General features: G+C 38.4%; 1 protein-coding gene across 1 annotated transcript; it reads right to left on the bottom strand.

The window, feature by feature from the left end:
* Positions 1-506: 506 nt before the first annotated feature.
* Positions 507-14694, bottom strand: LOC143360295 (uncharacterized). Its single transcript, XM_076799012.1, has 11 exons — positions 14206-14694; positions 11142-11397; positions 10173-10257; positions 9899-10078; positions 9715-9755; positions 8056-8215; positions 7022-7140; positions 6444-6579; positions 3442-4069; positions 1935-2392; positions 507-1410 (listed from the first exon to the last, which is right to left on the bottom strand). Exons 1-11 carry the CDS (start codon positions 14226-14228, stop codon positions 1247-1249), a joined length of 2250 nt encoding a protein of 749 aa, XP_076655127.1. The 5' UTR covers positions 14229-14694; the 3' UTR covers positions 507-1246.
* Between the last annotated feature and the right edge of the window lie 401 nt (positions 14695-15095).

Below are 15095 nucleotides of genomic sequence, written 5' to 3' on the forward strand. Positions count from 1 at the left end.
TGTCGCCAGATGAGGGGAGGGAGCACGAATCGAGGGGAAAAGGTTACCCTCACTCTGCCAGTACCGGAGTATAGTACAGAGGCGTCACGTGACGGAAGCGTGGGGAATAGCGCGGTGGAAGGGGAAATTAGAGTGGGGGAACAAGTCTTGATCTGGCAACCCTGGGCAAAGCTACGGGCAAGTGATTTTGCGGAGTGGGGGTAGACCGTAGCACCGTAGCTTGCCACGTAGCTGTGACGCGCCCACAGAGGCGTGGCTTCGAACCCGCAGGGGCGTGGCTTCGTGCCCGCCGTTCTGCGTATTTCCAGAACTAGAAAATCACTGCCATTTAGCTCCCGTATTTTGCCATTAGCGATGGCAATTTTTCTTTTGCGAAAATACTCAGTGATGATATAAAGAATAGTTTGCGTACAATTTTAGTTTTGGTTTACACTCGTATAATTAAACGATTAGAGTCACAGTACGGGAAGTGTGTCGAGCACGGAGAATGAAGAAGTGCGGCGGAGGTTATGAAAACAACATTTATTCATATAATAATATAATATTAATACTTTATAAAGTAAAATGCAGTAACACTGTCAGCGGCATAAATAAAAATCAACATTTCGATAATGAGAGAGGTAGGTAAATCAAACAAAACGAAGCCTCAACATATGCGAGTATAGTAATATGTACGTGTATGTATGGCGTTCAACTTGGGACTTCAACGTGTCCGAAGATTTTCTTCTTCTTTTTTTATTGTCATTCGTCGACAAACAAGAAACGCAATTAACGAAATAGGGGAAAACTAAAACAATCGGCGGCATGATTGGAAAAGTTCTTTTTTTTACCCTGCTACATGGCATAATTTTTCAAGATCAACATTTAGAGACACGTATCCTCTGTATTATCAACAATACACGTACTATTAAATATGTATTCAATAATATCGTTTATATATTATTGCTGTCATAGCATTTTATATGTGTCTAACGAATATATTTATTATTGCATGGTAAATAACGCATGCATCATTATGCCACAATAATCTGTTGCTTCGCGCGTGTATGTTCAATATGATAGCAAATGTATTCGTTAAAATTGTATGATATGTTACAGTTCATGATTTCGCGTGAACATAATTCAGAAGACACGTGTGTATCGTTTAACAACATATATTTAAATTACACGAATATTGAAGGAGAAACAAAGTATTTACACTGTCAGAAACATACCAAGTGCGTTGATTTAATTAAGTACGCTATACCTAAAAGTCAGAATATACAACTTCCTGTGGTTTCTCGAATTTGATTGGTCGGTAGTATGTCAACGACTGATCCCATCCACGGGGTGCAGTATTATAGTTCGCCAGGGAGCAGACACTGCCGAGCTTCGGTCCCGAGTAAGTATTGTTCTCGTAAAGCTTTTTAGCTGTAGACGTAGAAACATAATCACCATTAATTTCTCGATCACGCCAAACCCGTTACAAGCATACAGCAACAAGAAATAGTAGGAAAATACGAAAAACTAATATAGTCAAACTTTATGTATCCATACAAATCTGCAATATTATACAATTTAATATTTATATATTTTGTTATAGAAAAGAGTAATAGCACAACTAAAAATATATTATAGCGAAAATTTTGGGAGTGCTATCACCTACACGTTTATAGCGTCAGCATGAATTTCTATATCTCGTTATTTTATATATGACTAAATAATTCTGCAAAAATCTACTACACAAAGCAGTAAAATATCTAAATAATCCTGCACATAAGATATAATTACAAAAATAAATAAAATTAAATTAAATCGTGCACAAATATTTAGGATAATAATATTTTATTATTGAATAATATTATTAAAAATCTGAAAAATTGCAAGATTGGGAGAAAGCAGGGACAGCAAGCAAGCGGAGAAAGCGAAATAGCAGCGCATGCAAAGCAACTTGCCATCTTCCTCGCAAATCTCGTCCAGCTTAAAGTCTGGCGAGACTTGCAACAAATTATCCAGAACAGGTGTGTTCCGCAGGTGTTTGATAGTCTTCAGGATATCTTCCTGCGAGGCCAACATCGACAGCAAGTACGATTTCGCCTCGACAGGCACGTCGGACTCGGTGTTCACGTATTTCGTTTCGCCATTGTTGCAAAAATTCTCGACTTCTTGGGACGTGACCGATCGGCGTCGATTCGTGGTATATTCTTCGTGGTACATGGACGAGTAATCGTGTTCGCCGTTCATAGCGCTGGACGATTCGGATTTCTCGCGGTAAATGATCTCCTCGCTGCCATAATCGTTCTGGGAGTCGGAATCGTCGCTGGTGTACTCGGTGTCGTCCGTGGACACGTATCCGTTGTTACGGTGGTCCTGAAGCTTCATGCTGTCCTCGTATGCTTGCTGGGCGCTGACTCTGAATTCGGACCGATTGGAAAATGACAATGATGATTTCTGTTATTTTTAGTGTTGTTTTAGTTGGAAGGGAGATGAACTGTTTAATTAATAAGAAACAGCCGATGGATTGGGCATGATGGGACGCGTACAAGAATGCAAATTTATTTTTGGAATGAAATTTATAGTTGGAATTCGCCATTGCCGGTGTAATTTTTATAAACATCTACAAATAGAAGGAGTTCCGTGAATTTTTTATTTAGTGAGAAACATATTTAGCCACGAAAAAATAAGGTTCAAATTGTCCAAACTTTAATCGACCATGACTTTCTTAGCACAAGTAATGATACCGCAATCTTATCTGCGATCAATTCTGTTCAAAGTTTATACTCTAAGGTCGCAGGAAACAGCAGTGTTCGGTATACCTAGCGAACAGTATCACAAATAAATTATTCCATCAACAATAAAATAAAAGATCTGCAATCTTTCTTCCTGTGGAATTTTGTCCGATGCGTATGCGTGTAAACACTACTTGACGTGTCTGATCATTGCTCACTGATTCTACTTGGAATTGAAATTGACAAAGCTGATGCAGTTCTCGATGAATTTTTCCAAGATGAATAAAAAAAAAAAGATTTATTCTGTATTTGAAATTTGTCATATTACAAGTACACTAATAAATGTTTAAATTTTCATTTTCGTGAATAATTATTTTACTTTCTACATACGTTCATTAGTTTTCGAAGCTAAAAGAGATAAGAGCATTTCGATACAATTTGTTAAGTGGCAGCTTATGTTAGAGATAACGGAGTGAAAGGATTAAAATAATAACAATGATAAGCCAATCAGTGAAATAATTCTGTTATCAATCATTTGTCAGCTATCGATGAGCTCTAATCTAAAGAAGTCAATTTATTGTATTAATTCCCTATAAATGCATCTCCGAAATCTCAACGATTTTGCCTACTTTTTTAAATACTATAGATTCTATACTAAACAGTGATAAATCAACGGGGCACAGGAAGTTCGTCGAGCAAATGATTTAGGGTCGCAACTCTGATTCCATCTCACCTCCTGTGATCCTCTTCGGCATTGTACTTGACAGAGGTGCGTGTCTCGAAGAACCGCGTCAGGTCATTGTCTAAAGGACAATGTTGTACGATCGGGATGACCTTCGGACTGATCTGCTTGTACTGCAGAATCGGTCTGCACGTTTTCTCGAACTCCTGTATCAATTGTTTAACAGGGACCGGCGTGTACTCGTTCCCCTCGTTATCGATTCTTGTTGTCTCCGTTTCTCTCTGGCTGTTAACCATCTTCTCTTTGCCGTTGATCTGCATGCACTCCATCATTCGTTGCTCTTTCACGTAGGTTTTGCTCTCTTTGTTAGTAGCGAAGCTCTGCCGGTTAGGGTAGCCCGATCTGCCGATCGAGGGCTGCTTGTTATGGCTGTGATTGCGTTTGTTAGTGATTAATGGCACCGGAACAGGCTCGGTATTGTTATTCCTCGCGTGGTGATTGTTGTATCGCTCGGTGTCCGGATCCAGCGTGGTCCGACGGGACTTTTCGACCATCGACGATCGATATTTATCGGCCGGGAAATCGTTATCGGTGCCGACCGCTACTTCGCGTAAATAGATCTTTTTCACCTCGGTCTGGTGGCTGCATTCTTTGCCGTTGCACCGGTAATGATTCCTGTCTGAAATGTGCAATGGTTCAAACGTCATGATTTTTGACCTTGCGATTTGTGGGATTCGATTCGCGCTGACGCGATTTGTGGGTTTCGCTGCCGTTGCAGCTTGTGGGATTTGGTGCAATCTGAAATTGCAATTTGTGGAATTTGAGGCAGGCTGGAGTTGCAATTTCTGGGATTTGGTGCAGACTGAAATTGCAATTTCTGGAATCCGATTTGTTAGGCAGCTGTTGCAGTTTGTGGGATTTGGTGCAGTCTGAAATTGCAATTTGTGGGATTTGAGGCAGGCTGGAATTGCAATTTGTGGGATTTGGTGCAGACTGAAATTGCAATTTCTGGAATCCGATTTGTTAGGCAGCTGTTGCAGTTTGTGGGATTTGGTGCAGTCTGAAATTGCAATTTGCGGGATTTAAGGCAGGCTGGAATTGCAATTTGTGGGATTTGGTGCAGACTGAAATTGCAATTTCTCGAATCCGATTTGTTAGGCTGCTGTTGCAGTTTGTGGGATTTGGTGCAGTCTGAAATAGCAATTTGTGGGATTTGAGGCAGTCTGAAATTGCAATTTGTGGGATTTGAGGCAGGCTGGAATTGCAATTTGTGGGATTTGGTGCAGACTGAAATTGCAATTTCTGGAATTCGATTTGTTAGGCTGCTGTTGCAGTTTGTGGGATTTAGTGCAGTCTGAATCTTGTGGGATTTAATTTAGACCATGGCTGCAATTTGTTAGATTTGGATATAGTATGCGACTTTTTAAGGCGATGGTTCAGCAGACTTTATAGAGGCGTTCCGTAACTGTTTAATAGTTTGCTCACGCCATGAATGCGCAGGGATCCGTAATCTACTGATAAGGAACCCTCTGGAGTGCAGTTAGGCGATGCCTGTATTCAGTAATCTCCGTAAAAATGCTGAACATACATATTTCTGTAGACACATTTAATAGGACTGTAATGCAAATAAAATGTTACTTTTCTCATAAATGAAAGTTCATTTTACAATTGTTGCACAACAATCTGCAGTTTAATGCAGAATCTGGTACTATAGGTATGAATAAAGTGTAGACTATAGGCAAAGCTAATAAATAAAATGGAACAATATTCAATTTCATTGAGTTTCGTACTGTACAATTTACTAGAAAATTATTTCTTTTTTAAAAATTTAATTTGTATTTTTTTATTATTTAATTGTATAACGCACAACAAGGGAATGCTATACGTGAAAGAAATTCCTGCGATATCAAAACACTGCAATCACAGATGACTGTCATATAATACTTTAAATTGTTTAATCGAAGCTGTACGATTTTATCAAGAACAATATAAAAGTTCAATGCACCCATCGAGATAAAGCAAACGAACGTGAGACAATACAAAATGATAATTTTCTTCATATTCTTATGGTAATATTCTACAATTAACTGAATAAACTATCGATATTTCACAAACAATATTTCAACTAAAAAAATGTTAAAGAACATTAATTTTTCTGTGTAGCATGATGAATCATCTGGAATGATGAATAATTTATTTTGCGTTAAAATTGCACTTTCACGGACATTCTCCCACCAAATGCCTAATTTTTTGAATCCTTTTTAAAGTAACACATAGAAGCCAAAGTTCAGATATCGCTAAGCTGAAGATATAGCAAAGCCGACTTAAGGTGTCAGCGTGCTTCTAACTATACACCCCCCTAATCGATATAAAGATTGGCAACGAAGTTCGGGTCGTTGTTTATTTTAGATATAGAAGATAAAAGAACGAGGCAACGGTCTCGATCGAATAAGATCGATTGCCAAATGAAACTTCGCTGGGTCAATACACTTCCTACGGATCATCGACAGGAAATAAAATCTAGGTCCGAGATCATGCTAACGATTTGCTTCCGATTGATTCGTCTGATCCGTTCGTGGCAATGCAACGATCGTTGCGAGGCAATTTCAGCTGAGAACAACAATCGAGAAGCGGCAGAGAAAGTACGGTAAAGTCTTGATCTAACAATAAGCCGAGCGGAGCTACACGATCTTTGTCAGTTGGCCTATCCCCTCCACTGGGGGCATATCCCACGGGGACTTTTTTATGGGACTTTCGCCAACTTTGTGGCATTTTTCTGATTAAAATGGCACTAAAAAAGATATAATTTTAAATAGTAGCCCTGCACGATCTATGTCACGGCACCGACCCGAGGATTTAGATCAAGACCTTACTATAGTAAGCTTCAGAAGAAAACAACTGTGACTCCAGTCCTTGGTGGTTGACAGACAGTCGCGTGTAAACGTTTGAAGGCAGAAATAAGCAGAATTATTCTGCGAGACAGTATGCGCGAGCAATGAAACAGTGCCAGATGGACGTGCCAACGAAATTCTGTGGAACAATAGATTCAGTACCTGTCGTGGGCGGATTTGTGTCGGTCAGGGACAGGTCCACGGTGAAGGGGTTGTAAAATGGCTTCTCGTCAAAAGGCTCGGACTGCAGCGGCGAAAACGGCGATGCCGATGAGAACTTCGAGCTGCCGTTCATCTCCTAAACGAACAAAATGAACTATTAATACGCGCGACAAAATGTAAACTCTTTTAATCCCTCCCGGATAAAATATAAACTGGTAAATAAGCTGGATTTTTAGATAAATTGTAGGCAATTTTGGGCAATTTTAATTTTGTAAATTTTATTTTGATAAGTTGCTTCGTGAAAATTAGAGCAAGGAAAAAATGTCTTCGCTTTGCAGAAATGTTATTTTTGAAAATTCATAATGGTAGTGCATCAGTGAATAATTTATTTTTTGTGATTTTTTTCAGATTCATGTATGTATTTCATTATCTGGTAATGTATGTTGAGAAAAATATAATAATAGTAGGTTCACTATGTGAGTGAATCATTAATGTTTGTATAATAAATTAGTAATACAGTGCGCAACTCCATTGTGCAAGAGGTCCCTGCTACCAATGGTTTGGCATAGAAATATTACCTGTTTCCTCGGATAAACTGGTGTTTTTGGCATTCCCTGCATGCTGGGCGTTTGCTGTTGATCAGTGTCTACAACCCATTTCTCAGACCTTTTCCTTCGTTTCGCAAATATCTCGGCACCTATAAATGATTCGTATATTTAAGGATATTCGTAGCTCCACTTAACCGGCATTTCAAGTATAATGTACGTCGAGATGGTAACTATGTGCGAATCGGCACAGAAAATCAGAGCCAATACCACTGTTAGTATAATTATTTGAATATTGTAGCGATTGCGAATGTTTTCTATTATAATATCACGACTCGGGTATTTTTGCGAAAATGCTTCTACTCTAATATAATGATTTGAATATTTTTCGTACTTTGAATTTTTCTATCATGAATATAACGATTTGAAAGATGAGTTAGTAATATAATAATGAATAATAATCCTCTCTGAATTTTTCGACACGTGTCCCGCATGATATTATAAAAATTGATATTGCCCGATAATAATTATCAGAAAGTCTACGATTATGTATGCTGAAAAGCCTCGAACAGTAAATGCCGGAATTAGAGGATTCGAATGATAAAATTGAGATTATTACTACATCAAAAAGTATTACGTGTTTATCCCCACCCAGTGGGGCACTCGTGTTTCCGATTTTCTATTGGCAGACCGTTGACATATATTTTAGCAAACAACCAGCAGAGAGATTTTATATCTTCTTCGATTATTGTTCCTCGATAAGAACAATGCCCAAATATTGAATCGATCAATTAATCGGGACAAATAGAATTCCCAGTCAATGCTAACTTCGCAATACCTAGTAAGATTCTTTTATAAATAAACGACTCGAGACGCTTTTTCCAAATATTTGTGCTTGCGATTAATATTTAAATAGATATTTTTTGGCTTTTCAGTTTTTTGGCCCTCGATTAAAATACGAAGGTTTTTAAAATTGCTAAATCTTTCGAGTTTGTGGAGTTTAGAAAATTCTGATGTTACGAAATTGGGGGTGCGGTTGCAATGTTTGATTAGAATGGTTCTCTCACCGCGGCCTTTTTGTGTGTTCAGGTCGCGGACAATGTTGAAGAGCTTCTCCTGATTCTTCGGCATCGGTTCAATGTTCACTTCTTCGCCTAAAGCTTGGATGCCATGTATGTCCAACACCTTTCCATGTGGGTTCATCATGCATTTTAGTGGAATTTTTTCCTGCACACACATGTAGAATAGAATAGAGTTACTAGTATAATGATATACAACAATTATATCTTCTTAGCATACTCTTCTTCGTCACAATATTTAACAGTGCACTCAAATATTTTCTATTCCTGATGCACAGAATATTTATCGAAGAAAATTTTATAAGATCAAAACTAGACTGTCTTTAAAAAAAAATGTATTCACTATTTCTCAGCGCCCCCAATTTTGCCTAGATATTTAAATAATTTTGCACCAGTCTTAGATTGAAACTTTTGAATTGAATGAACGTTTAAATTAAAACTATTTTTAAGCTTTTTAATTATTTGTAAGTACCAGTAAAAAATGCTTGTAATGAAATTTTTTAACGACGCAAGAAGCGGTTCGGTTAAAAGGGAACGGCTAAATCGATCTGCTGGCAATGAACGCGAGAAGAAAATACATAAAAATAATTTTATCTCTAGCGGAGAGCAATCATCTCGATCAGAGAGATCAGTGTACTAGGCTCGCGCATGTGCAACCCTTGAGTGCTTGACATTTCTGAATGAGTGTTGGCTGTCGTGTAAAAAAAGATCACATTCTACGCAGCTATAAATATTCGTTAAAAAATAAAAGCAGAACTTCTTTACTTCAATGGATCTTGTAAGAACCGTGCCGAACATTTTATCGGTTGCACAATATCGATAAAAGTTTAATTAGAACGATACTGATAACGCGCTTCCTCGTAACACAATTATCTATGTAGATCTACTTTAATTCATTGTAAAAGCTTGGACTTTGCTCCCCATTTTACTACATTTTTATTCATTTATTTCTGATTTTATTACTCGTCTTATTTGTTCATTTCCCATTTTGCTACTCTTTCAATTTTACTAAGTGCTGCACTGTACATTTATTTTTAATTTTACTATTTTCTTATTTCTTTATTTCTAATTCCACTACTCTCTCAATTTTACTATTTTCTGATTTATATTTTTCTGATTCAACTACTCTTTCAATTTCTCTAAGTACTGCACTGTACATTTATTTTTAATTTTACTATTTTCTTATTTCTTTATTTCTAATTCTACTACTCTCTCAATTTTACTATTTTCTGATTTATATTTTTCTGATTCTACTACTCTTTCAATTTCACTAAGTACTGCACTGTACATTTATTTTTAATTTTGCTACTCTTTTCATCGGTTCATTTCCCATTTTACTATTTTCTTATTTATTTATTTCTAATTCTACTACTCTTTCAATTTTACTATTTTCTGATTTATATTTTTCTGATTCTACTACTCTTTCAATTTCACTAAGTACTGCACTGTACATTTATTTTTAATTTTGCTACTCTTTTCATCGGTTCATTTCCCATTTTACTATTTTCTTATTTATTTATTTCTAATTCTACTACTCTCTCAATTTTACTATTTTCTGATTTATATTTTTCCGATTCTACTACTCTTTCAATTTCACTAAGTACTTCATTGTACATTTATTTTTCAAATATTTAACAATTCACTTACCCTGTGGGAGGGGGTGGACGGCTCCTCCATGTCCTCGATGCCTACAATTAATTAGTTCACGCTATCAATATAGAGACCGAATTACTTTGTTTAAGATCTATGCGTACAACTTTCCACAAGTAAAATCAACCGATTGAAGGGTGTAGAAATATTTCGAAAAACGAGGGACTTATTTATCACGTACCGTTGCCATCGTGGATCCATTTCACGGATCGTTTCTTTCTGTTCACGTACATAGATTGACCCTTGCTCTTCATGTTCTTCACGTCGCTCAACGAATGCGAAATCCTTCGCGCGAGCTCCACCTGGTCTTCGACGGTCGGATGCGTCGGTGCATAAAAGTACGAAGACGCGAACATCTTCCCTGCAATCGTTCACATTTCCTTCGTATATTAACACTTCGATCGGTGACCGCGACAATATCACAGTAAATCGATCGCTATAACTTTTTGGCTTACTGTTTTTCGATTGCATGATTCCCTCGGTGTCCGACGCGGGGGTGAGCAGTTTCTGCAAATTTACTGGAGTGCTGCTGTTGCTCTCCTACAAATTATAGCAACAATTCATATTTAAAGACACGCTTGAAAAACCTACAAAAACTGAATTAATTACCTCGCTCTAGGGAAAATTTTTCAATCAGTAATATTAGACAAGTTCTTGTCGCTTTCTATGTGCAAAATTTACATTAGGAACTTTGAAATTATTTATTCTTATTTCATAATGTTTCAAGAATAACTGACAATAAATGTAGACGCCTCATAGAGCCAAATAACAGGTTCAAACCAGAGGACTTTGACTAACAAAACCCCATGCATCACTATGAAAACGACTTTTCTAGTCTGAATAAAAGTTACGTCATCCAAATGTAACATTCGTGACAGTCAAAGTGTCAAAGAAAAAGTTCTAGACCATAGAACTTGAGGAATATCAAACAATAATACAATTGAAATGAGTGTTTCGGTGACATGCATCTCACAAATCCCCAAAAAATGTTTTCCACCCCACCGCTATGTACTTGTAAAAGTCAATTAGACGTGTGTGGCAATTTGTGAGATTTGATACAAACTGTCGTCGAAGATAAACGAATAGGGGGTAGTGATTTTCTTACATCGAACTAAATGTCGTCTTGTATCGGAACAAAATTGTACACGGTCGCTCGAGCTTGTCAAAAAGAAGTTGAAAATGTAACTTCTCCTAAATTGTTATATTTTCATTGTGAAAGAACTGGTCGACTCGATTTGTTCAGTAGCTTCGAGGAGGAAGCTCGTTTGAAAATCTCTCGAGCGCACAGTTCCCACGATTTTTCTCTATTAGATAAAAATTTGCAGAGCAAGTTGTTCGAACTGGTCCGGCAGTCCCGCGGCGTTTGAAATCTAGAGCGAACCGGTTTTTCCTGTTCGGAACCGGTGATTTTCGAGGAAACTCACCATGTCGAAGTGCAGTATTTTCGAGGTGAGATGCTCAAGGAAATTCCTCTTCACGGGGTCGTGTCTGTCGGAGGGTTTGAAACCGCGGGAACGTATTACAACATTATCCGCGGAAATACTTCGTTGCAGATAACTCTTCTCCTGCGCGTTGCTGTAATTCACGCTGCTGTACCGATACTCAGCATCCTTCGAATTTCTCGACGCGATACCGTACGAATTGTATGCCGTGCTCAAAACGCTCCTCTGCGCGTTTGGTCTGTTGGGAACGAAAACTGCCAACGTTAGTCCGCGCGCCCTTTCCAATTTCGAAATAGCTGTCAGTTTTTCAAAAAAACAAAAAATTACGGCGGCTTCTCCAGCGAATTAATTCACCAGCACACGGCCTGTGGAGTTTATGCGAGTGCACACTGCTCGGGAAATGCAATTGCAAGTAGACTGCAAATTTTCAGCAATTTTTATGCTGCACAAAAAGTGCACAATTGCGACAAACAGGGGTCGAATATCTCTTTCTTAACAATTTCCAAAATAATGCAATGTTTAACAATTTTTCCGGGGCCTGTAATAATAATAGATTTTATTTAATTTATTTAGAATGGTCTTAAAATAGTCACTGCATTTTAGCGGCACATTTTTCGACATTTATAGAAATTAATTTCTATACACATAATTCCTGAAAAGTTTATTCACCCTTTTAACTCAGAGAAACTTTGAAACCCGAAATGCTGCTTTTACATGAAATGTACCATTAATGTTTTGAATTGAATTTTTGCATAAAATCCACAGTCGCGGGTGCACAAAAGAATAAATTATTCCTCTGTGCAAGATCTCGAAATGAAGAAAAAAATAATTACTCTTGTTAGTGGAGGTGGCGTTATGCAGCGTGTCATACTCTCTCGGAATTAAACATGTTATTCAATCGAAAACGGTGCATTCGTACTGTGACTCCATCTGCAGCTTGTAAAAAAAAAAGAGAAGAAGAGCGAATGTGCTGAATTAAAAGAACGAAATGAGCGGATGAAAATTGTGCGAAGATGATCAACAAATTAGACGGAAATGAATGCGGTACAATTAATAAGGAAAATACCAGGAACTAAATGTACACTGTACATCGTAACAGTGAAGGATCACGTAATTTTTATTAGTGTTCTTTGTCAATTGTTATGGACGATTTGCGGTTCGTTCGCTTCGAACGCTGGCTTTTGTTCGATAAACTGCGAAGAAGCTGGAGAGTTGAACAAAAAAAAAATAGTTTGATCGATACTTAGACAGAGGGGGGAAATCGGTGTGGATCGAAGGGAATTGGTTCCCTTCCAAACTACCAATTAATTCCGCGTTGCGGTATTGGCAGCGTTACAATGAGGTTCTATGCAAAAGAAATGCTAAATTTATCTGATGTAACGTAATACGCAGTAACACTTCGAACATTTTCGTTCGGGGTGGATTACCGGCGCTCCATTTACCGGGGATGAAATTATGGCGACCCGTTCCGCGATCCTTCACACCTAAATAATCGCCTAGCCTCGCCGACGATACTATTAAAAAAGAAAAAGAATTCTCACACTTCAATCAAACGTTCGGTAAACATTCGCGCGCGAGACGTTTTCCCGATTTTATAATTAGACGTACTGCGGAGTTCCCTCGGAAAGTTGTGCTTGCGCTTTAAAAATTACGACCAAGGGAAAATTATTCTCTACGGCTAGAACGGATTTTAACTCTTTGTTTCTTAACAGTTAGAGTGGAGGAAAATATTCTTATTAGAACTCCGTGCTACAAACTTTTTTGGAATACTATCAATCTTTGCAAAATTCTGCCGAGTTTTGTGCACAATCGCCATTTTTATTCCGCTTCGAAAATCAGAACGAAAGAATCTTTTCTAATCGATAGAGAACTCTTTGCATTGCTAATTTATGCCAATTTTTCAAAAAATTAACGCTGTGAAAAATCAGAACGAAAGAATCTTTTTTAATCGCTAGAAAACTCTGCATTGCTAATTTATGCCAATTTTTACAAAAATTAACGCTTTCTTTGAAAAATGAGAACGAAGAAAAATTGTGAAGACTTCTATGTTACAAACACAATGAAAATTCTGTTGTTTTTCACCCATTTGCACTGACTTTTAAACAAATTAACCCCTTCATTCTCTCTCACAAATTAAAACAAAGAAAGCTGGGCAATTTTTTGTTCTAAAAACAAACTAAAAATACTATCAACTTTCCCATTCCATGTCACAAACGCATAAAAATCGACAGTTGCTAGTCAACAAGTTGTCACCATTGCAACATCGCTTCTCTTGCGTAAATATTTACCGAACTATTTTTAATGAATAGTCATAACAAAGACAGTCGTTTATCTTAAAATATCCTGAAATCAACCCCTCGAACGCCACGAATCATTGAACATTGAAATTTCAAGACCGTGAAGCCGAACGTTTAAAAATTGATGAATAATTCGATTTTTATCAACAATCCAAGATCCAAGTGTGCAGTTAACAATCTACAATCTATCCCTAATACCCTTACGATAATATTAACGATCCAACATTCCTCCCGAAATTAACAAAATTGATCGCGCAAGCGGTTGAAAAATCTGAAATAAAAATTTCTGAAAATCTAAAATCTGAGATTCAATTTTGTTTGTGATTCTGAGATTGTTCGGTGTGAACAATCCGGGGTTTAACAATGAAACGACTAATTCTCTCGGATGAAACGGACGCTCGGCTCTCGAATCGAACGGCAACATGTCCACTTTATTAGGGTGTACGAGAGCCTATCGGCAAACTTTGCTATTTTAAAATCATCCTATGCTACTCCGGGTCTGCAAACAAATCGCATCACTGTCCGTTTTAGTCGTTACAGCTCAAGCAGGGTTTAATTCGAGTTACCGCGGCGAGAAGAAGTAGCGCAGCAAACCAAAAACCGCCTAAAATCCCACCTAAAGAGATGAAAAAAAGAAAAAGAAAAATAGAAACAGAAAAAGATGAAGAACAATAAAGAAAACAATCGCCCGTCTGATCGCCCCCCGCAACAGCAAAGAATAAACTTCGGGAAAAAGTGAAGTGGTTTACTTATCGAACGCAGCCTTCCTCATTTCGACGTTCTACGCACAGCTCTTCTCCTCTCTCTCTCTCTCTCTTTCTCTTTTTATTTTTTCTTAATTATTCCTCAATTTCGCGCAATCGAGTCGAGACTTTCCCGATCGAAACTCGTTCTCCCGTTCTTTTTTTACGAATTTACGTAACCCGCGGCCGTAACTATACTCGGAACGAAGTGCTCCGTACGGGAGGAGTGCGAATCCTCACGACGAAGGCTCCCTCGCCATGAGACAAAATTCGCGTCTTACGATATGTTTCCCTGGCACGCGCGAACATAGTCGATTAGGTATGTACAGAGGTGGTCGTCGGCCAGGCACACACGGCCACGCTAACTCCGTCGGCAGCGCACAAAGTGGCTACCAGTCGGCTACCAGCCTGGCAGTGGTTCATTCATAACCGGGGTCAAAGATTCCGGCCGACGAGAACACAAAGGGAACAATTTCTCTCTCTCTCGATTGACGGTCAAAAATCGCCACTTCCGGGGTCCACAACAACTTGAAAAAATACCCAAGCACCTGCTACCATCAAACAGTCGGTTCTCGTGGTTTTCGCCTACATACGTAACTGAATCCTTCCTTTTGGAGATCGTCGATCCGAACGCGAGGATCCAGCCCCAACTGATCCAACAGTTTCCTCTGCCCCCGGCGCTGCCACCAACAAAAATCGGCGAACCGGTCACCGGTCGTTACGACGAGAAAATGAAACGTCTAGGATTGTTGAAAACGTTCACACGGCAGAGATGATTTACCGCACGGCCAGCACAGAGTGCTTTATAATAGCGGCCAACCGTCGCTATACCAACTTCCCGACTGCCTTCAGTCGTCTTTGGTAAAAATAGACCACCAGAAAGCGACACCTTAGGA

Source organism: Halictus rubicundus, chromosome 13 (genome assembly GCF_050948215.1).
Source record: "Halictus rubicundus isolate RS-2024b chromosome 13, iyHalRubi1_principal, whole genome shotgun sequence".
Lineage (NCBI taxonomy): Eukaryota > Metazoa > Arthropoda > Insecta > Hymenoptera > Halictidae > Halictus > Halictus rubicundus.